The following is a 26316-nucleotide window of genomic DNA, read 5'->3' as shown; positions in this document are numbered from 1 at the left end:
CAGCAGGTGATTTCAAGTTAGTGTGATCAAAACCAGATTCCCAGAGAGAAAAATTTCTGTATAATACTGTACTGCTGTGAGTGAGACTTGACATTGACTTTTAAAAGCCTTTTATTTATATTTATTGACAAAAACAGAGTAAAAGGTATTTAATATCCTAATACAAGCTTGGGAAGGGGCTCCTTATTCATCATGTTAAACATAGTATTTCTCATTGTGCAAATTTGTATGGTCTATAAGTTGTGCATCAATAAATCTTATAGCACACCAGCTTACATTCAAATCCACAGCACATGTTCCCCAGTTGGGTAAAACTAGACTGAAAATAAATATTTAGTACCTACAGCATTATGTCAAAGTTATTAACATTTATATTCCCATTAAAGAATAATATATTTACATTTAGATATACAGTATATACACACATTGTAACATGTAGACCACTCATCAGGAACGGTGGTTCCCAAACCACCTCTCCTTATTAGCCTCGAACCCACAGACATATCCAGGTGTTTGACGTGATCTACCTCAAGCACACCTGATGCAGCTAATCAAGCCCTTGGGATCCAATGTTCTACAATAAACAATACAATAGCATGCTGGAATCCATGTGTCTGTGTTACATTTCAAAGCTGACAGCGTGGTCATAGTTCTGAATGAGAGGCAACCACAACGATAACATTTTTACTTATAAAGCGAGTGGAAAAAATAATTTCATTTAAAAAGTTAATTCTACAATTAAATCTTTTCTGTTTGTGGTGTGAGGCGGCACGGATGGTGCAGTGGGTAGCACTGCCGCCTCACAGCAAGGAGGTCCTGGGTTCGAATCCCCCTCGACCAGGGCCTCTCTGTGTGGAGTTTGCATGTTCTCCCTGTGTCTGTGTGGGTTTCCTCCGGGTACTCTGGTTTCCTCCCACAGTCCAAAGACATGCACGTTAGGCTGATTGGAGAGTGTAAATTGCCCTGTAGGTATGAGTGTGTGAGTGAATTGTGTGTGTGCCCTGCGATAGACTGGTGACCTGTCCAGGGTGTATTCCTGCCTTTCGCCCAATGTATGCTGGGATAGGCTCCAGCCCCCCTGCGACCCTGATCAGGATAAGCGGGTTCAGATAATGGATGGGATGTTTGTAGTGTCAAGTCACTTTTGCCACAACCAAGTCAGTCAGGGCAATGGAACGGACTGCAGTTGTAAAATACTGTGGTTTCTTCCAGATCGTATCCTTCCCTTCCAGATTGGTAAACTGCAATGACAAAAAAAAAATTTTTTTTACAGATAGACATACTAACTACACATGCATGTATGGAATGGATAATATGTATTTCTGTATATGTTCTTGCAATGTTCTGATAAACTCTGGGTAATCTAATAGCGTTGACTGGACCGCCTTACCTCCCTGTAATTTCTAATTAGCCATGTACATACAGTAAGACATTAGTGTGTATCTTTCTTATCACGCTTGTGTATACTTGTTTTATTACTGATAGGGTTGAATTTGCCAAAACCGCTTTTATTGCTGCTATTTGGCTGCTTTGTTCTCATGTGATTATTGTACAGGATCCATGTCCGTATCTCTGTGGTCACTTCCAGCACTGTGCTTCCCTCTAGGGTTTTCATCACACTCGTCCCTGGTTCTGATTTATTGTACATCGCTCTGCCAAATGCCTGTGGCGTAATGTAATGTAATGTCGTGTAATGTAATGAAGCAAGTTTGACAGTTTAACAAGTTGTGTCTGTCCCATTTGTGCTTGCCAATATCCATGTGTCGTTGCATTCTGAAGCATTTCAGGCTCGTCTGAAAAATGCCAAGTATGACTGACTCAGGTTTCTCGGATTTTTGACCTGAATGTAGTCCACCCCACGCCAGCTCTCGCTCTAGCGTGTCATCCACTGGTGCTGGAGAACCTGCTGCAAATCTGGCCTCTCATACGGGTCCTTCCGCAGGCACCAGCGAATCAGATTCTTGCAATCTGTGCAGTGACGGGATTGGACAGAATGGATCGGACATTTGGATCGGACATTGTGTAACGAGTTAAGAGATCTTTGCCTGAGTACGAGGTCTAACTTCAACCCTGGGCCTCTCACTCATCCAAAGATTTCTTGGACAAATGTGTTACCAGTCAGCTATAGGCGAAATCGCCCCTAGCCAGGGGCAACGTTATTTTGAATTAGAGGGTTATAAAAATGTTTCATATTCTGTATTTTTGCAGGGACAACGCACAATTAAAAGGTAATCAGAATTAATTTACGTCCGTAGTCCCTGGGCAGGTAGACAGAATCAGGGAGCGTTGTCGCGGTAACCTGCTACCCTTCACCGTGTTTTCACTTCGCGACCTAGCTGAGCTAACCCTGCTACACCTGGACATTTACTGAGTGACGCAGCAGGTACTTCAGTGACTGTGTTGCGGAGGTTCCCCGGCGTCTCTCACCGTCGGAGAGCCCGTCCCTGAAGTGCAGCTCGGCCCCGATGATGTCCAGCTCCCTGCCGAAGGGCAGACGGCCGCAGACCAGCGCGAACAGCAGCACCCCGACGGACCACACGGTCGCAGGCCGGCCGCGGTACTCTCCCCCCTGCACCCATTCCGGGGGCTGGTACAGCCTCGTCCCTGAGAGAGGGGGAGAGAGGGAGAGGGAGGGAGGGAGAGGGAGAGGGAGGGAGGGAGAGAGGGAGGGAGAGAGGGAGAGGGAGATGGAGGGAGATGGGGGAGAGCAAGGGGGAGGGAGGGAGAGGGAGGGCGGAGTGAGAGGGGGTGAGAGAGAGAGAGGGGGAGAGGGAGGGAGAGAGCGAGAGGGAGGGAGATGGGGGGAGAGGGATGGAGAGAGGGAGAGAGAGGGAAGGAGGGCAGAGTGAGAGGGGGTGAGAGAGAGGGAGGGGCGTAGCAACAGAGCGAGAGAGGGAGAGAAAGTGAGAGATGTATTGACATTATTTTGACTGACTATAACTCTTTGGCAATATGTATTGTAAGATCTTGTAAAGTCATGCCATGAAGCATTTTGAATTAGAATTTTAGAGAGAGAGAGGGAGGGAGAGAGAGAAAGAGAGAGATACTTTTACTTGACTGATGTGTTTACATAGCTGCATACACCTGTGACCAATGTGATGCATTACTCAAACTATTCATTTCACGCATACATATTTCTGTATCTCGTTCTGCCCTTACAGACTGTGACCGGGGAAGTGCGTGTTTGTATAGACTCTGACCTGCAAAGTGTGTGTAAGGGGCCTCCTTGAGCAGGTCCCCGCAGCCGAAGTCGATGAGCTTGACGTTGAGGTCCTGGGTCTGGATGAGGAGGTTCCTGGGCTTGATGTCCCGGTGGAGGACGCCCCGGTCCAGGCAGTGCACGGAGGCCCCGACCGCCTGCCGCAGGACGAACCGGGCCAGGCTCTCCTCCAGGTGGCCGCCCAGCTGCCGGGTGAACTTGGCCAGGTCCAGGCAGGGCGCGGGCAGCTCCAGCACCAGGATGAGCCGGCCGGCCTCCTGGAACCAGGCCAGGAGCTGGATGACGTGGGGGCAGGCGGGGGCCCCACACGCCAGCTCCATCAGGGCCACCTCCAGGGGCAGGGGCTGGGGCTGCCCTGGCTGGACATCCCGGGGGGGGGGAGAGGGGTTGAGTTATGGGTGAGTGGATATTATGATTGGTACCGTCCCGAAAAAAACACAGCTCAAGCTCGGTTTTGAAACAGCTGGTAGCTGGTCGACCAGTTCAGACCAGCTCCCAGCTCGACATGGTTCGACCAGCTCAAGCTAGGTTTTGAGACAGAAAATCTACCAGCACTAGTTGGTTGACCAGCTCATACCCAGCTAGACCAGCTGAGAGGGTGGATATATTACCGGATGGGTCCTCATTTCAGCAGTTCATGCCAATGTAAGCCATGTCACCTCCATGCTGCACTATAATACACTATATTAAGGTGACCACAGACTTCTCCTAGAAACTATGAAATAAAATAGAAACGCATACTTACAATTTTCAGAAGTTTCTTTGAATAGTTGGTCGTCACATACTTAATGGCCACCTATGACAAAAAGAGATGAGAGATCACGGAATTATAAGATGACTGGATGAATGATGATGAATATGAACTAAACAGGATACTTGTTATGTGTGTGTGGGGGGAGGCTTATAAATGATTAAAAAAATCATTTATAGGGAGTACAGACCGACACTGTAGACCTGGGATTGTAAGGGAATCGGTTTGGGCACGAGAGCACTCAGAAGTACAGACGGTACAGACGGCACAGACGGGGTACAGACGGGGGGTACAGACTCACCAGCTTCCCGTCAGCTCGACGGGTTCCGGCGTAGACAGACCCACAGCCCCCCTCCCCCAGCAGAGCTCCCACAGTGTACAGCGAGGAGAAGCTGGCTGTAGGGCACACCCCAGGGGCAGAAACACGATGCACTCAACACCGGGGTGGACAGTGAGGTCACACACTCAACACAGGGGTGGACAGTGAGGTCACACAGTCAACACAGGGGTGTACAGTGAGGTCATGCACTCAACACAGGTTGACAGTGAGGTCACGCACTCAACACAGGTGTTGACAGTGAGGTCACGCACTCAACACGGATTTACAGTGAGGTCACGCACTCAACACGGATTTACAGTGAGGTCATGCACTCAACACAGGGGTGGACAGTGAGGTCACACTCAACACAGAGGCATACAGTGAGGTCATGCACTCAATACAGGGGCGTACAGTGAGGTCATGTATGTAGTTCTTATGAAGGAGTTATCTAACCTTGTGTAGGAGCCTTTAAATAAAGTATCACAGAAAAATGTTGCAGTTGAACACATTACTTATTGAAGTTTTTTCCAACACATTTTGTGTTTGAATCTTATAAAACTGCTCAAAAAAGCATCCATGAATGACGTCTCTCAGTGACCTCTGACCTGCGTTTCGGGTCCTGGCGCAGCTGGAAGTGGAAGGAGAGGAGCTTGAGGCATAGCTGGGTAAACTGGACGAGACCTGCCTCTTCCTCTCTATCCCGTTCTCCTCTTCCTTGCTCCTCCTGCGCTTCACGTCTGGCCGATCGCTCGCTCTCCTGATGTCGATCCTGCTTTCCGCACACGGCTGGATGCTCCTCTTCCTCCCTTCTCTCCTGAGGCTCTGAGATGGTCCTCCAACATCTTCTTCTGCGTTTTTGGGCCCTGATCTTTCCTGCCCTGTCTGTCCTGTTTGGCCCTGTGTTCCTGCGTTCCTGGCAGTGATCTTTTCTCCCTCTCCTGAGATGTTTACAAAAATGTCATTTTTACAAATCTGTTTTCATCCCATATCTTGGGCGAATAGGCTATAACTAAGTAGTAGTAGTCTTAACATGAATTAATAATATACAAATACATGAACAAATTTGTACAGCTTAACTTCTCAGTAGTTAGTTAACAACTACATGAGTTCATGTTGATTCATGGAATTATGTAGTTGTTAACTAACTAACTACTGAGAAGTTAAGCTGTACAAATTTGTTCATGTATTTGTATATTATTAAAATTATATTATTAATATTATTAATTTACTTATTGTAAAGCGTGACCGTTATGGGCCTTGGTGTGGATAGGCCTCACTTGATCCCTTGACTGAGTTTATGAGTCAAACTCAATAAAACCTTCCTTATCGAATATGGCGATTACTCCATATTCGATAAGGAAGGTTTTATTGAGTTTGACTGTGAATCTCTTGGGGGGGGGGCTCTAATATCTGACCTTCAATGGGGGCCCTGACACCCCCGGCAGGGGAGGGGCCTGGAGCAGGGTCAGGTGACCGAGGGGAGCCCCGCCTCTTCCTACACGGGAACTTCCTGTCCGCCTCTCTCCTCTCCTCCTCCTTTGTGTCCTTCCCCCTCTCCGCGCACGTCTCTCTCCCTCTCTTCCTCCCTTTACCGCGAGGGCTCTGTCCTTCCTCTCCTCTCCTCTCTCCCTCCGCCCTGCCGATCTGTCTCTCGGCGCCTGTCCTCCTCGTCTGTCTCTCTCTGCGCAACGCTCTCTCTTTCCTTGGGGCTTTCTCCATCTTTCTCTCTCTTCTGAGATGCGTGAGATGTGTTATTCAGTCTGTGCCGTTTTAAACCTCTCCCATCTTTTCTTTTCTTTTTTTTAAAACCCAGTGATGTAAATTACAGTTTACATAAATTATGTAAACTTTACATTCCATTCCAGCTATTTAGCTACTGCTTTAATCCCAAGCGTTTTACTGTTGATTAGACTCTGCAGGAGCCAATCCCCGCAGGAGCAATGTGGGGTTAAGGGCCTTGCTCAAGGGCCCAACAGCTGTCCAGATCTTATTGTGGCTACACTGGGGCTTGAACCACCAACCTTCCAGGTCCCAGTCAAGAACCATGAACTATGTAACCTTAGTACTTAGTGTTAAACAATAAACAATACTTTTCTATCTGAAATACACAACCATAATTTACTTCCCAATACAATGTAATAATATTTATACATTATAGATTGCATATATAGCAACCATTAAGTATTAGTATCGTTGTCAACATTATTATCTGTAACTATTCAAACGACACAGAAAAGAAATAATCAATTGCATATATTTTACCTAGTTGCTGTCTGATCAGATGATGATTTTCAAACGACTAAATGAAACCGGCTATGAACAAAAATACTGTTGACTTTAACGATATGCACTGCGATGTCTTCTGTACCAGAATGATTACATTTACATACAAACACAAAGAAAAGTCTTATAGTCGCGACTGTGTCATAATAACTCACCTGGAACGTCGCAATTTCGCTGGCAGTTCTGATGTGACGTCACAGCGCAAGCTGTATAGAAATTCGTTGTTTCGCCCTAGAGTGGAAGGGCCCGTAACTTTAAATGTTTGCGTGAACTAAAATTGGGCTGTTCCCATTTTCACACCGTGTTATTTTATTTGTAAAATATCAATACGTTTCTCGTTTATAATATAGCGAGTATAATAGACGATTGTTACCCAATATCGTAATCATTCAGTCTTACTATGATTTCCTCAAGATTTCCTCATCCCAGTTATGGCCATGCACTGCACATGACCCAGGCAATATGGCTAAATAAATAATTTATGAATTATATAAAGGTGTGCAGCCAACACAGGCCTGTAGCGTAGTGGCTAAGGAAGGCTACATGACTGGGAACCGCAAGGTCGGTGTCTCAATCCCCGGTGTAGCCACAATAAGATCCGCACAGCCGTTGGGCCTTTGAGCAAGGCCCTTAACCCCGCATTGCTCCAGGGGAGGATTGTCTCCTGCTTAGTCTAATCAACCGTTCGTCGCTCTGGATTAATGCCATTGATGTAATATAATGTATTGCTTACAGTAGCCTTGTGGCTGAGGTGACCTCCCTGCTCCTTCCAGTCTCTCTGACTCTCATTATCACCACCAGACCCAGCTAGCCAAGGTGGCACTTTGCATGGCGCCATTTTGTGACTCTTAAACGCAGATCTTAAACACGAGACAAATTCTTGCTTAGCAAGCAAAAACCATCGGAAAGCGAGATTACCAGTTTGCATTCTCGTAGGCCTACCGATGAGGACAATTGGGGTTGTGGCGCATGTCTCTGCCACCACTAGAAAGGCCTTTTTTAGGGGAAAAATGAACCTTATTATTTTTTAAATCGGCTGCAAAAAAAAATAAAGAATAATCCTAAAAATAGAACTAGTATTTAACAGCCACGGACGGTACGGTTCCATTAAATAATCGGTTGCTTCCGGGCTTTCCGGAGAAATTAATGGGATAATTTATACAGTAATGACATTTAAACCTTATTTCAGGTTACATTGCACAAACGCATTCAGGTGTAAAGGGAGACTCCGGGAGACACAGAATAGCCTACAACACCAACACAGGGACGTTTCCGGGCTATCAAGCTGAGGCAGCCTATTCAAGAACTCTTAAAAAAGTCTAGAGAAGTGAAAGTGGTTTAGCGATGAGCACGCAGGGGGACTACCTTCTCTTATTTAGACGGCACATTTCCCCCACTACGTTTCAGAGAATGTCTCGGGTTATTTCACACAGGTTTAAAAAGTCTGGAAGCAACTGGATACCCACTGAAGGATTTTAAAAAAATTACCAGGGAGAACAAAAGTACCATACTGTGGCGGCTCAGTAGAAGGCAACTGATATCTGGTTCCATCTCTCCGAACTAAAAAGTGTGGCGACGGCGGCGGCATGAAACCGCGGGCTAATCTCAAAAGTGTACTTTAATGAGATGGTGTCTGAATGTCCTATGGGGAGAAAGAGGAACAGAGCTGGCCTTCAAATTCAGAGCGGTACCAATATTCTTCAAGGCCTTTCCCTCCCCATACACTCTAAAAACGGGTTCCAATATGAACCCTGCAATTCCATAGAAGAACCCCATCTAGTGAAATGATTCTTTGTCTGTAACTTTTCACACTTCACACCCGTGACAGAGGGTTCCCATAAATAACTAAAAAAGGGTTCCCCCTATGGAAGCAAGCCAAATAACCCTTTCAGAACCCTTTTAGAGTGTATGACTATTGATAATTTAGCAATAATTCACACTGCGTGCGTTCATTGGGCTTCGGCACTCTAATAACATTCACCGCTCATCTCATCATCAAAGGGTAAACTGCTCATTTCGGCTAAATGAGCGTCCTTCGCTCAGGAGCCGTTCCTGCGGTGGGAATGATTAATTCACGGCACAGCGTCCTCTGTGCCCGTGTGGAAACGGCTCCTCTTTGGACATAAGAGCTGCATTCAGCAGCCCCGCGGAGATGAAAGAAGCAGCGGATCTCTCCTCCTCGCCGTGCCGGAAAATAAGCCAGGAAGGCAGCCGATCTCTCGGGGAGATGAGCGACTCTCATTAACAGTCATTTCTTTATTAGCTGCCCCACCCCCCACTGCCTTTGAAATGCCGTGGCTTTGACATTCAGTCGAGTGTGTATCCAGTGCAGAACTTGAAAGGTGTAGCCTAAAGATTCACGAAGATTTCACATCAAGTTTAAGATGCAGAAGATATGTACACCTCGGTGTGCCACTGAGGTAATTTTGTTCACATGGTGTGTTGACTGCAAGACCTAAACTGAGTGTTAACTGGTGATATACTGGATGGGTTCCCCCCTCCCCATAATCACCACTAGGTGGCGACATATACTTGTAAGCGAAAATCAGTCAGCCGCTAGAAATGGAAAGTGACAGCATTTTTAGTGTCAGCCAACATTGTGACCTGCTTCTGAACAACGACGTACCAATCCTAAAATATATTAATCACTGCTCAAGATACCCTGTCGCCGTTGGCCACAGATTAATTTATCTTAATATCTCTCAGGTTAACTACAGACTGTGCTGCGTCAGTGTCATACCGGTTTAAGCAGCATGAGAGTATGTTTAGTAACTGCAAAGATGCAGCAGTGACCCAAATAAACATATCCGTTTTGAAAAATGCGGTTCAAAATTTCACACAACTCCTGGACATAGTGTGACTCTGATATAATATCTCTTATCTTCATCAAAGGCGTGTCCATTATTAAGTGTTTACCAAGGGCGAGTAAACGTTACACTTCTCCGTTAACCAATGACCAGGAACTTATGCGTTTAAAGCAATGATATCACACCCGTGTAGTTTAATGATTACCACAGGCTTGTAGGTTACCGATTGTTTTACAGATCTTCGGATGTATATTATGATGATGCAGAACACTAGGCCTACTGCCATTGAAAGACGAAGCAGGAAACAGCCATGTTTTGCTTTTTTCACTTTTTCTTTAATTCCGTTGTAACCGAAGCATCGGACAGGTAATCGTAAACCACATTGTGGGTTTTTTTTTTTCCATATACACCATGATCAGGTCAGACGAAGCACATTCCCCAAGCAACACACAGCAGCAATGCGGAGCACCGGAGGAGAGAAGGGCATACGCACATACAGTAGATAACCAGCCTGAACGGGAGAGCTCTATCACAGACACGCGCAAGTACCATGCCATTTCATCTAGTACAGCAAACAAACAAGGAACACGGTTTTTTTTCATCGGGACAGACCCAACCCCCAACCCCCAACCCCCTCCCCCTACAATCCATTACTGCAACTATCACTTTTATATAAAATATAGACTTTATGTTCCGACAGTAGGTACATTCTCTAGTTTAGCTTGTTTTCTGTTTTTTGTTTTTTTTCGATAAATATTTGTTGGGTTTCAAAATATATACATTAGGCCCATGCGTCCACAATATACATAAAATACAATAAATATAGTCGTAACATCAATACAGCATCAAAAATGACAGTTCCTTCAGCATGAACAGTTGTACAGTACAATAACTGTAACGGGCAGCATTCGCAAACCTGGTGTGACGATGTCTCGAGGGGCGGTCCTGGAAGAGGCTTTTCTGCCTTGTCCAGTAATCGTAAGAGGGCTTCGAAACCGTGCAAATTGAACGTGGACACGAAATCGGGGATATTGGCCAATCAGTGTTTAGTCTCCATGAGTCTCCATGGGTGACACCTGCAGTCACAAAGCCATTTTACCCAGTGTAATTTCGTCCACCGAGGCCATTTTCCCAATCCATCCATAAACGGCTAAAGTTTGAACATTGAGGAACAGCACTCGCCTTTGACCACACTCATGTCCATACTCATAACGAAAAAAATGATGGCAATAAAGAAACTCTTTCCCTCTATGCACAGAACGTGACCTTCCACAATGACACCGTCAGCAGTCGTATAGCCTATTCGTATTTTACACACCACTGCCAGTACATAAAGAAGAAAACGGATTATTATTCTTGCATGCCTCAGAACTGTATGCACTCCGCAGATTAATTAGCGTTTCATCTTTCTGCACATGGACCAGCCATTGAAGCTCGGCTTTTCGCGTTTTTGAAGAAATCCGTACTTCCAATATTTGGAGTAAAGGGTGCTGGCTCGTTTTGCAAGACTTTGTAATATAGCTACTGAGAAATCTCAGACTTGAGATGTTTATTTTATTTTTAAAAAACTAAAAAGCATTAATGTTAGGTAATTCTAGAGATAACAAGTGTTTTGTTAACAAATCGTGGGGAGATGAGAGAGAAGGGACTTTCCAGGGAAACGTATACCTCACGTGTAGTAGCAGTGCCATGCTTTGAGCCAAGATGGCCTCCAACCAACATAATAATAATAATAATAATAATAATAATAATAATAATAATAATAATAATAAAAAAATCTAGCAGGAAAGAAAGGTGTAGAGGAAGAAGGTCGCGCTGGTATTCAAAGCACGAGACACAATACCTTTCACTACACATCCACTCTACATTTCGACATCTCTACACATTTTTATTCTCAATAGAGAGAGAGAGAGAGAGAGAGAGAGAGAGAGAGAGCGGGAAAAATCCGAGATGGACTGGGTTTGGCACCGTGGCAACGCACGCTGGTTGCTAGGATATGGTTCCATGGAAGCACAAAAAAACGGCTTATTATGATCCGTGATTCTCTCTCTCTCTCTCTCGCACAATGAACTGAGACCCCCAGGCAGTGCGCTACACGGTGGGTCGTGTCAGGTGGCAAACTCAGTGCCCCAGATGAGCTCTGATTTCCATTCTTTAGTGACATTAAGCTTTACTGCATTACATTATATCACAGTTATTTAGCTGAAGCTTTACGCCAAAGCAACTAAGAGTTGATTAGACTAAGCAGCTGACCAATCCCCGACCAATAAGGCTACTGCTGTTGCGTTAGTAGTTTATAACTTGTATCGTAATAAAATCTTAGAGGAATATACAATATCAGACTTATTTTGATGAAAATGTTGTTGTTGTTATTGTTGTTATTGTTATCAGCCCAGCCAACGCTGGCTGGCACTCGAGTAAGGAGAGCTGAAGCCCAAGGCTAAGTCCAATAAGCACAAGAGAAGGCAGCGTTAATCTCACAGCGGGAGTTTGATAGATCTGGCAGACAGATTTGAAAGCTTTTATTCTGGGTGAAAATGGTGTGATTCAGTAATGTGCCACCTCACAGGTCTAAAGGTTGTGCGCTGGGAGCAATAGGAAGGGTTTGTATAAACGGTGTAAAACGATTCCCCGGAAGACCCCCCAAACGAATTGTGCCATCTCTCTCCCGTGCCATCATACCCCTTTGCCCAGACCAGGATTTTCAAATGCTGCCCGTAAAAAAGAGAAACACAGATTCACGTTTTAGCAAAACACGCACGCACTAACAGCTCGAGTTGTAACATCTCTCCGTAATTTCAAGTTTTTTTTTCTGCAGAGGACCAGACACACCTAAAGAAGCCACAGGCAAAATGAATGACAGTAGTCGAGCAGTCTGTTCTTGGCAACATGACTTTTCTTTTCTTAAGCGCAGACACTCAAACAGAAAGTGCCACAAGGACTTTGCTTACGAGGATTTAGCGTACAGGAGCACATTGATAGCATGTCATGGGTAAGAAAACCTGTAAAACACAAAATGATTAATACATCTTTCCCCCAGTTGCACAAGCAAAAATTCAACCCTTGTAAAAAAAATTAAAAAAAAATTAAAAAAAAGTTAATATCACATTTTTCTAGAAAGTAATAGGAACTTGACATGACAGCATAATGGATTTTCCTTATCAAGGATAAAAATGATATTGGACACTAATCAGTCCACATCAGACCGTATAAATTAAGGGGATATTTACGTAAAACTTAAATCTACCACATTTGAAATATTTACCATGCTTGAAAACTTTTCTTTGTCCCAAAAATTATTATCATCAACTGCAAAAAATAAAAAATTAAATTAAATTAAAAAAAGAATCCCTCAAAAAAGTGACTGTTTAAAATAGGACTCTTGGTGCTGGTCTACCTATGTCAGGAAAGAATTCTGGGAGTTTGTGACTGAGTCTCTGTATGCAGTCTATCATCGTCGGCCTACTGGGGAGAACAACACGGAGGTTGTGTGCAAAGTAGAAGGTGTTCCTTTCCTTTGGCCGTCTGCCAAAACCACAGTGTCGTTAAAGCACGGAGCGATGAGTTCCAGCGAGAGATACTCATTTAAAGGTCAATCGTGTGTGCGGAAACTAGACTAGCCTTTGTGCTCAGCGATTCAGGGATCAAGAACAGGGCTACGGAATTAAAAATTCATTTCCGACTAAAAGCTTTTATAGCAAGCATCTCTGTGAGCGTGGGGGTGGGGAATGAATGTTGTGGCACATTGAGGGCCTTCCAATTAAACAAAAAGAGTCATCAATCAGGTGCCCAAATCTTGCTGGACACTGCAGCTGTGTGTGTGTGTGTGTGTGTGTGGACAACACAGATCTATTCACCCATTCCTCCAGTCATGCGATCTCGTTTCCATTAGAAACAGCGAGTAGCGTTTTTCAAAAGAAGAAAACTAGATCTGCCAGACACAGCCACTGGCTAATTTTCAGTTTCGCTAGAAGCTTCCGTTAAGTTGAACGCAAATAGGTGTCGCACATTAGAATGCCGGGGTGGCAGAGACTTCCTTTCTCCAACGGCCTGGAAAATTGCAGAGGCGGTGAGAGAAAGAGAGAGGTCGAACTGGAGAAAGAGCTTTAGCGCGGCTCTTGTAATGTTTTCGTATAATCATTCCTCTGCATCACAGACAGCACCAATAAATACTAACATTTCTGTCAACGGCCAATACGCTGTAGCCTACTCCTCCCATTACCAACATCCCCTTCGGACGGAATACCTTTTTTTAAGCTAACGATTAAAAAAAGAAAATACGGCGGTCTTGTTGCGGCTAAATGTAATGTAACGTTATTCAACGCATAGTAGGATACTAATATAAAACCACCAAGGAGGACCATACTTGAATTGTTATTAGAACGTTTTTTTTTCCCATTTATTATTTTTGGACAATGCGACAATTCACATTTTAATATCATACGAAGGTGGTTGACATGAACACGAACTTGTAGGCAGTTCAAGGAGGGGGGGTGGGGGGGATTGTGCAAAGCTACTGGATGCTACCTTTTTTCTTTTCGTCGGAACCAGCGTCGTCGTCGTCCAATCACACACCTCCGGAAGGCACGGCTCGCTCCGCCCACCACTCGGGGTGGCGGCAGGGACTCTGGAAGACCCAGGATTACGCGGACCCCCCTTTGCTGCGTTTTTACCGCGTTTAAGGCCTCCGAGAACGCCGCTTGGGCTGTGCATTGCTCGCTCATCCTCCCTCCTTAAAAGTAGCCGATCACAGGTTTCACCGTCCGCAGATTTTTTTTTCTTACGGTTTTGCTAGACTCGGGGCGGTTCTCTCCAATCACTCATTTAATCCTTACAGTCGGCGGACCGCGATCGATTTCCGCTGATGTGATCGGAAAGAACATTGCGGGGGGGGAAAAAGTCAAGTCATCATCAGGCACAAGAACGAGCACAGAACACGTAGCCCAGGTGCTTGTTCCTGCAATCGTCACTCATCAGCGATCACACGCCGCCTCGTCTCCGGATCAAACCCACAGCACAGTGCAGTTTTTTTTTTTGTTTTTCTCGCCACGAGGAGACATTATCTGAAACGACCTGGTTGAAGAATCCCGAGATGGCCCCCTCTCAATCCCAGAGGGCTTATCATGTAATAAGGTGCCCCTTATCTGACGAAAACCCGGGAAACAAAGAACTTTGAACTTTGAACTCCAACTTTTGAGTTAACCATTTTTTAAATACGTCCCCCCTCCCCCCCCCCCATCATCGGATATTACACTACATTTCAAAGGCTCTTTGGTTCTGGATGTTTCAGCTTCCACCACTCAAATAAGGCACACTTCACAACATAACAATCCCCAGTGATAAAAAAAGAAGAAGTCTACAGCACTGGTAATTAATGACAGCAATGAATAGGCAGATCTCCAGATCAACACCAGATATCATATCATAATCATATTTACATGACTCCCCCCGGCCACAAACCCACACACACTTCACACAATCTGACAGCTAGACACTGTATCACAGCGAGCTTTCAAAAAAATTCCAAGGGAAACAACGTTTTGAACAAGCCGTCGTGTGCAAATGAAACGACAACAGTAGCAGTAGCTGCCCGTTACATCGGAAACAGGGATTACTTAAAAAGACTTGGGGAATGTGTTATAATAGCAAACCCGTGACCCAATAACAAGCTGGGGGGGGCCAGGTCAAAATATCCGTAAATCACGATTCAGCAAAGCGCAGTGCATGGACATCAGGCAGGACCAGACTTCCAGGGAGCCGGGAGCCGGGAGCCAGGCGGCCACGTGACCCATCTCCAGGAGCCCAGGACGAGGCAACGCTTCTCCACCCAGAGCGCTTCACAGCGACACCGCAAATACATTGCTGTCCTTCAAGGGTCACACTATCCCAAATGTACCCTGAAAGTACAGTAATGTTCTCTTTGGGTACAAATGATGTACGATTTTATGTACCTATAGGGTACTTTTTCCCCGGCAACAAGCATTTGTACCTCTTTAGGCACTTTTCGTACCTTAATTTGTGAGAGTGCAAATCGCCGCGGGTAGAATCTCTTTTTCCCCACTCTCTGCGAAAGATAGCTTAGTCAAACCCTGTGGTTTAATTAGCCGCAGAAGACCGAAAGCCTGACAGCTGATTGACTATGTTAGTTTTGAGGCGATAGATACTGTCAGTCTAGCTTTCCCTTCGTTTGGGAAGCAAATATTTCCTTTCCGATTTTCCATTAGGCTCCTGGAATGAGGTCAGGGTGCCCCCTGACCCCTCCTGCTCCTACAGCGTCTCGGAAGCGGGACCAAACAGGGCCCCACAGTGGCCCTCCGTCGTCACAGTGGGGAAAACGCACGTCATCCTCGACGGAAGCATCCGTTCCCTTCCGTTCAAGCTCCTCAGAGACTCTCGAAATCAATTCAACAAAAATAAATACTATCACAAGCAGAGCGGGTATCAAATCCTGTTTTCAGTTATGTACACGTCATACAACTTTTTTTTCGTAGGCAGTTTAAAACAAAATACATACGTGAATATCCACACGAAAGTCCACACGTTGGTTTCCTACTGTAGGACTGTGGACTAGGAGACCCTGATGTGGCACACTTAGTGCACCTACTTAATACCACGAGATGAACACTGAAATAAAATGGAAGAAAAAAAACCAAAAAAACAATAATAAAATAAAATAAAAATCAATCTTTTGGCTTGTAGGTCAATGTATGTACGATATGGTTTGAAAAATAAATCATGACCTGCACCTAGATCTTTGTGGTGTAAAAAGACGGCGATGAACCTCGGTTCTCCACTGTTAAAAAAATCCAGTTGCATTACAAATACCAAATGGAAACATCATAAACTTACTAATACACTGATTTTTACAGCCATTCAATTGCACATCCAACTCTTCATTGTGATTTGGTATGTTTTTTTTTGAGTTGTTCTTTTTTTTGTTGCCTTTTTTCTTTGTGAACGACGACTAAATTCTCACAGTAGATGCAAGAAGGTGTCCAGGGCCTGTCCTTAAAAAAAAGTGTTGTCCGAGGCAACGGGGCAGCGACTCTTGGCCTCTCCTGTGGCCTCCGGTCGGACTAGGACATTCCCCATATCACCCCGCTTTCTCCCCCAGGAACCCCATCCTGAAGAGCTGCCTCTGAGGCTATTACTGTTATACTCGAAAGTCTCGGCTGACGGGATAATAGGCTTTTTTTTTTTTCTTTTTTTTTTTTTGGCGTGCAAAGGCAACAGGCGATAATTTGCATCCAAATAGCAAGCTTGGGGAATTTCATTGGAGCATTTGCATTGTCAGGGGGAGGGGGGGGGGAAACGGGATAAACACGTTGGGCTGAGAGGTGTGACGATGCCGCGAAGCATAGCACAAAGATTCGCGCGCGGGCGATGACGGATGATTGCGTATATTGCGTCGGAATATACTCCACGGAAAAAGACTGCAGGCGCTCCCCTCCGTTTCGCGAGGGATGTCGTGACCGCACAAGGAAATCCGGCCGGCGTTTATTGCATACTCAAAAACGGGAGAGCCCTACGAGCCAAACTATTGATTTCTAGCCAGGTTTTTTTTCCCGTTTTCCCAGTACCGCAAAAGCGATACGGACACAGGACGCCCGAGCAGACAGTGTAAGACATTCGCCTCCTTCCTGGGAGGCACAAACACACACACACACACCCCTTTCCTCATCGCCGTCGACGTTCCTGACATGGTGTGGCATTTGAGCAAAAAAATAAAAAATAAAAAATAAAAGCACAAGTTTGCCTTTTTCAGCTCAGGGATTGGGCTCGGATGTAGAAACAGGAAGAGAAGGAAGGAGGGAAGGAGGGAGAACGTATTGCTGTTTACGTTTTCCGATCCCGAAGAGCAACTGAGCTCTGCAACGGACGGTCAGTCGGTCGTTCGTAGGACGGGGCGGGGCGGGACAACTACGAGAGAGGCAGCCGAAGTGGCCTCTACACCCCCCCCCCCCACCCCAAAATCAATCCACAGAGAAAGGCCGCTCGCTCTCCCGCCCCGCGGTCGGGAATTCCGGGAATGTCATTCCTAACTGCTCCCCGCGGGGGGCGCTAGCGGACGGCCGCCCCCCATCCCCCCCCCCCCAGCGCTAGCAGTACAGCGACATCCGGCTCCTCCGCATGGCCTCGCTGATCAGGTAGGCCGGGCTGACCTCGGGCTCCTCGGTCATCACCACGATGTTCTGCCACTCGCCGCACTGGTTGGACTTCTTGATGGTGTCCACCACGCACAGGGCGTACAGGCAGTCCTCGAAGGTGGCCGCCATGGTGAGGGGCCTGCCATCCCACGTGCGCCGGTCGTCCTGGTCCTGGAATGCCTGCCGGACCGCCTGCACCATGCAGATGGTCCCGGTGAGGTAGGGCGAGGGGATGTCGCTGAAGGCCTTCTCGGGCAGGTCGGCGTTCCCCAGTGGCGTGCTGTCCTTCAGCAGGAGCTCCCGGTCGGCGTCGCAGTTCTTCTGCCCGTAGAGGTCCGTGCCGGTCACCGTCAGCCGGCCGGCCGTGCCCACCACGATCACCTCCTGCCGGAACTCGCCCGGCACGTTGAAGTTGAGCGTCACCGTGCAGCACGCGCCCCGCTCCAGCGCCATCTGGAACGTGCAGAAGTCGTCGCTGGTGATCTGCCGGATGCCGCGGATGTGGTCCGTCTGCTTGACGAAGGTCCTGAGGAAGCCGTGCACCTTCTCGGCGCGCCGGCCGGTGAGGAAGGTCAGCAGGTCGATGATGTAGCTGCCCACGGAGTGCAGGCCGCCCCCGCCCATCAGGTCGTCGCAGCTCCAGTTGTACTTCTTGCCCAGGAGGCTGCCGCCGTGCACCTGCGCCTCGCACACCAGCAGCTCGCCCACGTAGCCCGCCTCCACCAGCTCCTTCATGCGCACGAACGCCGGCAGGAAGCGCAGCACGTTGCCCATGATGCTCAGCAGCTTGGGGTAATACTGCGCCGCCGACATCATGTGGAAGGCGTCGAGCGGCGTGGCCGTCCGGTCGCAGATCACGTTCTTGCCGATGCCTGGGGGTGGGAGAGAGGCCACGGTGACTTTCAGCTCAAGTATACTCACCAGCTATTCTTACTCACAGTGACTTTCAGCTCAAATATACTCGCCAGCTATTCTTACTCACAGTGACTTACAGCTCAAATATACTCACCAGCTATTCTTACTCACAGTGACTTACAGCTCAAATATACTCACCAGCTATTCTCACTCACAGTGACTTACAGCTCAAATATACTCACCAGCTATTCTTACTCACAGTGAATAACAATATGAATCTGTTATCCAAAATGATGGTAAGATAATTGATAAGTAAGTAAGACGATCGGTTGGATATTTTTTTCATAATATCATGAAAATACTGCCTTCGAAAAGGTCAAAGCACATAACACTAATTCTTATTTTCTAGAAGCAACTAAAATAAAATAGTGACACATTTCACGATAAACAGAATACTCAAAGGGAGCGGACAAAAAGATTACTGTGTAACAGAAATGGACGAACAAGAGAAAGCACATCAGTAGAAATTGTTCACAGCTAAAAACCAATTACTTTAAATCACACGTTTAAAAGTGCAATTACACTCTTCATAACACTTCGAACAAGCTTTAAAAAAAAAAAAAAAAACGGTTGGTCAATGAAGCAAAACCGCAGGGGAAAACTGACAATGGAACAAAGGACCTTGGTGAAAGAGTCCAGACAGTCTCTCAACCTTCACGTTAAGGGCGGTAATGACAGTGGTAATGGCGGCCATTTTGAGACCTGATAATCGGCCTGCTTCATCAACAGCGGGAAGAGGCCCTTGACTGTAATTCGCTGGGTCAGCAAGAGGAGTGCTGGATGGAGACTGGCTACCTATATTCCAGGCTCAAAAATCGACACAGCCCAACATGACTGAGCAAGACCTAGCCACAACTGCCACTTTCTGATACTTTTGAAAATAAAATAAAACTCCCCTCTTTTTCTGTCTCGCTTTTGGCAGATTCAGGCCAGAAAGAAAATGATTGTTGACCCACTTCTCCTTGAGCCACTATATGTAAAAAAAAAAAACTAAAAAGTCAGGGCTCACAGGGAAAAGTAAAAATTGATAAATAAAGAAAGACTCGCAGCACTAGGATGTGAGAGGGGTGTGTTCCTGATATCCGCTGGAGTGAAAGATCTGTTTTTTTCAGCCTGACCCCTCGTGACCCCGTGGAGGAGCTCGGTCAGCAGAGTGTGTGTCTCAGCAGGATGTTACTTCCACACGGCGGCGAGCCAGAGTGTAAACACACACTCTCTCCCACACGGCCAAGCCCAGGAAAACACACTCACTCAGGCATAAAGTACATATACACACCATACACAGGCCTTACATGGTAAATGGTTGGCATTTATACAGCATTGTTGGCATTCGGTTATCCAAAGCGCTGTGCAATCGATGCTTCTCATTCACCCATTCATACACACGCTCACACACCGACGGTGATTGGCTGCCATGCAAGGCACCGACCAGCTCGTCAGGAGCGTTTTTGGGGGGGTTAGCAATTGGCCGTTCGGTGCTCAGTGACACTTCGACACACCCAGGGTGCTCTTACCGCCTGAGCCAATGTTGCCCCTTACATGACAGCACAAAAACAAAAATACACAGAGATGTGTATTCAAATGCATGCACTTAAATGCCTACGGTTAGACACAGTCACACAACAGATACTCAACACTCTCAGAAATAAAGATACAAAAAAGTATCTAAAAAAAAAGGTACAAATGCTTGCCGTTGGGATGATATGTACCCTTATAGGTCCATTACAGTTTACCCCTAGTCAGCAATGTATAATTAATTTGTGCCTTACTAATTTGTAACCAAAGAGAACATTGCTGAACAGGCTCATCACTGTATTGAAATTTGATCCTTGAAGAACAAAAAAATGTACATCCACCGTCACTTTATATCTGAGAGTGAAGCAGATATAGACACAAGCACGTGCACACACACGCACACGCACACACACACACACACACACACACACAAGAACGTCAGTGTGCCACAGGCTCAGGATGAACAACACTGAAAAGGTTGCCATGACACGCGAGACAGCAGCGCTATGGCGATAAATACGTTTTTTCTTTCCTTCACTCCCGACCCCTTCAGGGTCGCTCTTGGACGTGTAACATAGCAACTCTGGTGGCCCAAGCTGTTCAAGAGGCCATTAATCAGCATCGCTCTTTTTAACGCCGGCTAAATCTCGATGTTCTAACAAGACCCCTAACCCCGCCTCAGACTGTAGAAGAGACAGCAGCTGATTTCACACATGGAGCAGCACATAGCAGAGGAGGTAAGAGCGGTCGTCTGGCAGTTGGAGGGTTGCCGATTTGACCCCCCCCCCCCGTCCTAGGACTGATGAGGTGTCCCTGAGCAAGACACCTAACCCCCAATTGTTCCCGACGAGCTGGCTGGTGCCTTGCACGGCAGCCAGTTGCCGTTTGTCTGAATGGGTGAAATGAGAGGCATCGATTGTAAAGTGCCGTAAAACTGCAGTCCATTTACCACGAAACCTTTTGCTGCATTAACTTGAGCATTCGATCTAGTGGCTTCGCTCGTTCACACAACCAAGAACCATTTGGTGTTTTAGTCACCCTCTGAACTGCACACACTACATCCCAGCTCAACTGCTACCATCTCAACCTATAGGCCAGTGGGGGATGGGCATCCCCACCTACAGCTCCTGAGATTTCTTCCCAACGAATTGATTTGAAGGTATGGTGGTAAGACCGTGTTAACTCTGGCTTACTAGAAGCTAGGTAATGTTTGCCAGGTAGCTTGCTAATGGAAACAGAGCCGTAAAATTCCCTGCCATATTTTAATGAGCACGGACAGCACTGGGAATTATGAGAGGCTGACATTCATTTGGAGTAAGGGCTCAGTCTCCTATTTCTTCTTTATTTTTAACAGTTGTAAGAATGAACAATTGCTTGATGTATTTGCGAAACAAGCAAAGTTCTTCTGAACGCCGGACCTGTTAATGTTACTACTTTGTTTGACGCTTAAGTTGAAACGGAACATTTCTCTAAATGTTAAGAGGTATTAAATCAGCGAGTTGCCATAGCAGCTTCCCCGGAATGCTCATTCACACATGACCCCTCAACGGGAATGTTCCAGAACATCGCCGGACGAGGCTGTGTGTGTGTGTGTGTGTGTGTGTGTGTGTGTGTGACAAGGGCTACAGACTAAAGAGAGGATGTGGAGGAATCCATTGCTGTTGTTCGCAAAAATTAACGGCTTTTAGGAGTTAAGAGGACTATGGTTCATGGAGATGGAATTATACTTTGTCACAAGTCAGCAAAATAACATCGAAAAAGAGAAGGAAAACCCGGGTTCAGAAGAGTCTTCCAGTGGGCTGCATATTTTCCAGAATTCAATTCAGTTCAGTTTTATTTGTATAGCGCTTTTCACAGAGGACTGTCCCAAAGATGCTTTACAGAGTCACACAGAAGAGGGGGGGAAATACCAGGGGAAATACCAAAAAAAAAGGGGAAATACCAGCTCTGCACCCCCAAACAGTGGCAAGAAAAAACTCCCCAATGGGAATAAATCTAGGGGGGAACCCGGCTATAGGAGGGGAAGCCCATCCTCCACTGGCCTACAGGTCGAGCTGTTAACAGTTCAGGTATTAAAAATCAGATAACCTGGAAAGTCCACAATTTAAGTGCTAGGCAAAATGGCTACTACTATATATATATACTATACACTACTATTAATAAATCAAGAAAAACATCTGTCCAACCAAGTTAATGGGACTGTGGAGGCTGTGTACAGCCAAGAACACTACACCGGCACGTTGGCAGTGTTTCCCCCTGGGCTGGGGAAGCTGGAGATCAAGGAGCTCCTGGCAAACGGGTCATAATCCTGAAATATGCATGCTCAAAGTGAGCAACACCAGGGGACTGGGATCAGAGGATCAGCAGCCTCTCTCTGTACCTAGAGCTGTCAATCAGGAGAGAGCAGGGCCTTCTGGGAGCTGGGGGAGGGAGGTTCATTAGCCCTCCCCCCCCCCCCCCCGCACTTCCTGCTGCCCTCCCCAGGGGCCGGAGCGCTCGAGCGGCTAGCGCTAATGATGAACGCGGGGAGGGGAAGCGGAGAGGCGCGTGCAACCGGCGGAGAAAATCTCTCCGTTCATCAGCCAGCAAAAACACCACACAGGCCGGGATGGCAGCCTGTGGCCTGGCGGCTATGGTGCTCGACTGGGACCCGGCAGGTTGGTGGTTCAAGCCCCGGTGCAGCCACAATACGATCTGCACACTAATGGACTGCACTGTCCCCCAAGAAATCCACACAAGCCGTATTAAGAAACCGTGATTTAAAACGAGCCGTTTGGACTTCCGTAAATTTATGACATCACAACTACACGTTCATTTGCAATTTGTCCACCTTCATCACAGCCCATCTTCTAGCCGGAAGAAATTCAGGAGTTTGGCACAGGTGGGCCGACAGTTCCTTCCTGTGACCAGGTGCACCACAGAGAGGCCTTTTGCCTTCTTCGCAAATCAGCCTGTGTCGCGACATGGCCCTGCGTCTCGACATGACCTGAGTCACAACATGGCCTGCATCGCGACATGGCCCTGCGTCGCGACATGGCCAGCTGACGATCCCCCCTCCCCCCTCTCCTGGCTTTGAGGCAGAACAGACCCAGAGAGCCTCAGGCTAGTGGATGAGCTCTTCCTCCCACAAATAGAGCTGGACAGCGTCTTACACAGACAGGCCAGAGGATTTGCATGTTTAAAAAAAAAAACAGCGCACCACGTGCAGTGCTATTCCAGACCAGAAGGTCTCCTGGTCAGTAAACAAAAAACCTGGAATGGATCCTGACATTGACAGTGACTCCACTTGATCGCCTTGTATGAGATACCGTCTCTCAGTTATTCTCATTAAAAAATAAGGCCCTTGTAGCTTGTCTAGGCATATAAAAGCGCTGTTGGCCGTGCTTAAGCCCACCTGAACTCCTAAGAGATTAATAGAAAAATCACAAGCACCTGCAAAAAAATTTTTTTTAATCAATACACTGAAAATGTACATTTGTTCTAATTACATTTTCATATTCAATGGCTCCCGCCACTTCACCGTCTTGTACACGATACCTTTGTTTCAGTTTTCTCATTAAAAAAATAAGAGCCTTGCAGCTTGCCTAGGTACAGAAAACCAGTGTCTCTTGCACAAACACCCATATAAATCTCCTAAGAGGCAAACAGATAATGACAGGCAACTGCACGAATTTCAATACCACTGAAAGTCAATATTTCCTTTTTCCATCTTCTCCGTATCTAATTAAGGCATGGAGGCAGGCCAACATGTTCCATCAAAAGGATCTCTGGAGCGAGTGCTCTTCAGGATGTACCGTACAAAGTCAATATCTGACCTTGCTCGGTAAATGCACTATTCGCTGATTTAAGGCCCGTCAACACCACAGCGGGAACAACGTGAGCATCCACACTGACGTGGTAGCGTTCTGCAAATAGCCATTTTGAATGTGATGCCTTGCAAATCCTAATGGATTTTGATTGGCTGTCATTGTTTCTATCTTGCCAGTGTTTCACTCTGGAAGTGATCCAAATTATAATGTTTGTCACTGCCGTTATAGTAGTGGTTTGGACTCTGCCATCCACTTCAGTTAGGGCGATTTGTAAAACTATATATTTATCGTTGTCGAGTTATATAGCCTTGAGACCAGTGGTCTCCAACCCTGGTGCTGGAGAGCTAAATGAATCAATTATAGCAGTTGATTATCTCACCTCACCTGGGTACCTGGGTCTCAACGGGGTGCTGATGTTCAGGTGAAAACACAAACCAGCACGCCCTGCAGCTCTCCAGGCCCGGGGATGGAGCCGGACTGACAGAGACAGGCGGCTGTGTTCAGGGATACGGGGTATCTCAGAAGTGCCCTGTTCGAACCCCTGAGGAAACCCCCATAATGCATCAGAGACGGCTCCCGGCGGCCCGACATGCACTCCCGCCATCAATAATTCAGCCGCAGCGGGGCCGGCCAGAGTTCAAAAAGATGCGAGCCGATTCTCCGGAGAGCCCGGGCACCCCGCTGGAGGGAGAGCCGAGGCGTCGGGTCGGACGGCCGGCTTTGAAACGGCCCCCTCTTTCAGTCTCGTCACGGCACGGGGAAGGACTCGGTCATAAACTCAGCCATCGATCACTGTACACACTGATGTCGTATGTTGTAAGTGGTTGGCATTTATATAGCGCCTTTATCCGAAGCGCTGTACAATCGATGCCTCTCATTCACCCGTTCATACGTATACTCACACACCGACGGCGATTGACTGCCATGCAAGGCACCGACCAGCTCGTCAGGAGCATTTGGGGGTTGGGTGTCTTGCTCAGGGACACTTCGACACACCCAGGGCGGTATCAAGCCGGCAACCCTCGTAGTGCCAGACGACCGCTCTTACTGCCTGAGCCAATGTTGTATCAGGAACCTTGGACAATGAAGCCCTCCGTTATGATGTCGCCATAGTCCCTCTGTTTGGTAGTGACCATACGCAATAATTATGTAAATGTATTTTATATAATACTTGATGTACTCAAAATATGAAAAACATTTTTTATCAGGCATCAGTAGGCTATGCCCTAAGTGGACAAGGACTACCATGTGTACTGCATTGGCCACCTCATGGCAACTTAAACTGTCAAATTTGATGGGAAATGTTTTCTTCAGAAATGTGCTTGTTCCTCCATGACCCACCGTCTCGCCCATAAGCTTTGGATAAAAGATGTGTATTTACTGCCCATTTAGTGATGATTATGTGCCTGGCAGGGACACAGAGGCCAGAGACAAGAGCATGTCAGGACTCTTCCATTAAAGCCAGACGAGGAAACGTATCCTACAAACAAAGTACGTATAATTGATTTTGTTAATAGGCTACTTAACATAATTATCTGAATTACCCTGCCCTGAAATCTCTGGTTTATTACGGTCCATAAAGTGCGGTCGCTTTACAGCGAGAGACAGCAGGTCGAGGGACATTTTCGAAACGGCGAACAGCCGCAGGACTTGGCCGCAGTGGCTGGCCTGCGCAACGCCGCCTGTCTGCAGACGTGCAATCCGGAGAAATCGGGAAGCGCGCGTCGACGCTTCAAACGCCTGGCGTTCTCCGTTTGCATCACTCGCGTCTAGACCGCAACGACCTCGTACCACCGCCGCCCTTTCCCAACGGCAGGTAAAAACTCTCCCTCGTAGACTCTTCGCACCCCGCGGAGAGATGCCCGATCTGAACCTACGTCCCATCCAAGCAGGTAAAAAAGGATAAATCTCCTAAATAGCTAGGATTTGAAACAGCTGGTAGCTGGCTGACCAGCTCAGACCAGCTCCCTGCTCAATACGGTTTGACCAGCTCAAGCTAGGTTTTGAAACGGCCGGTCGGTAGCTGGCTGACTAGTTCAGACCTGCTCCCAGCTAGACATGGTTTGACCAGCTCAAGCTAGGTTTTGAAACTGCTAGTAACTGGTCATTTATTTGAACAGTATGGAAACATTAGTGGTTAGGCTTACTAAGCTTTTTCAGGGGCAGCCCGTCACGGTTCTGCCGTTAATGCAAACGTTTTCCTAAATCACACAGCCAAGACATGAAGTTCTTATGGTTTCTGTCAGTTCTGAAGCTCGTTAAAGACGTTTCCTTTCCCCCACGGTATTCATCACCGTCCTGATGACAGTGCGTTTGTCCACAGGCCTGTTGTGAATCATCGAAGCAGGAGACCTTACATAACATTAGAGAGATTCAGCTGACACTTTCATCCAAAGGGACTTACAGTTGATTAGACTAAGCAGGGGCCAATCCCCCCTGGAGCCATGTGGGGTTAACAGCCTTGCTCAAGGGCCCAACAGCTGCTCAGATCTTACTGCGACTACACCGGGGCTTGAACCGCCAACCTTCCAGGGTCCCAGTCAAGCGCCC

General features: G+C 46.8%; 2 protein-coding genes across 6 annotated transcripts in view; both read right to left on the bottom strand.

Annotated features, from left to right (window-relative positions):
- Positions 1–1038: 1038 nt before the first annotated feature.
- On the bottom strand, positions 1039–5816 carry LOC133127013 (serine/threonine-protein kinase pim-2-like). 4 transcript variants are annotated; one of them, XM_061239602.1, is made up of 7 exons: positions 5706–5816; positions 4896–5228; positions 3966–4016; positions 3201–3579; positions 2428–2604; positions 1841–1968; positions 1130–1241 (listed from the first exon to the last, which is right to left on the bottom strand). In XM_061239602.1, the coding sequence occupies exons 2-6, from the start codon at positions 4947–4949 to the stop codon at positions 1874–1876; spliced, it is 756 nt and encodes a 251-aa protein (XP_061095586.1). In that variant the 5' UTR covers positions 4950–5228; positions 5706–5816; the 3' UTR covers positions 1130–1241; positions 1841–1873. The 4 variants fall into 4 exon arrangements, with proteins under 4 accessions (XP_061095587.1, XP_061095586.1, XP_061095584.1 ...); XM_061239603.1 differs by lacking the exon at positions 1841–1968 and having other exon boundaries at positions 1039–1241; XM_061239600.1 differs by lacking the exon at positions 1130–1241 and having other exon boundaries at positions 1658–1968.
- An 11663-nt stretch (positions 5817–17479) lies between these two features.
- The window catches only part of gfod1 (glucose-fructose oxidoreductase domain containing 1), a 41569-nt gene continuing 32732 nt past the window's right edge, over positions 17480–26316 (bottom strand). For both annotated transcript variants that reach the window (XM_061240284.1, XM_061240285.1), the window contains exon 2: positions 17480–18399. In XM_061240284.1, coding sequence (XP_061096268.1) covers positions 17480–18399 — 920 coding nt within the window. The remainder of the gene's footprint in view (positions 18400–26316) is intronic.

The sequence above is a fragment of the Conger conger genome, chromosome 4 (assembly GCF_963514075.1).
Source record: "Conger conger chromosome 4, fConCon1.1, whole genome shotgun sequence".
In the NCBI taxonomy this organism is placed as follows: Eukaryota; Metazoa; Chordata; class Actinopteri; order Anguilliformes; family Congridae; genus Conger; species Conger conger.
The sequence above is the reverse complement of the archived record's forward strand: the minus strand, read 5'-3'. Positions and strand labels throughout refer to the sequence as shown.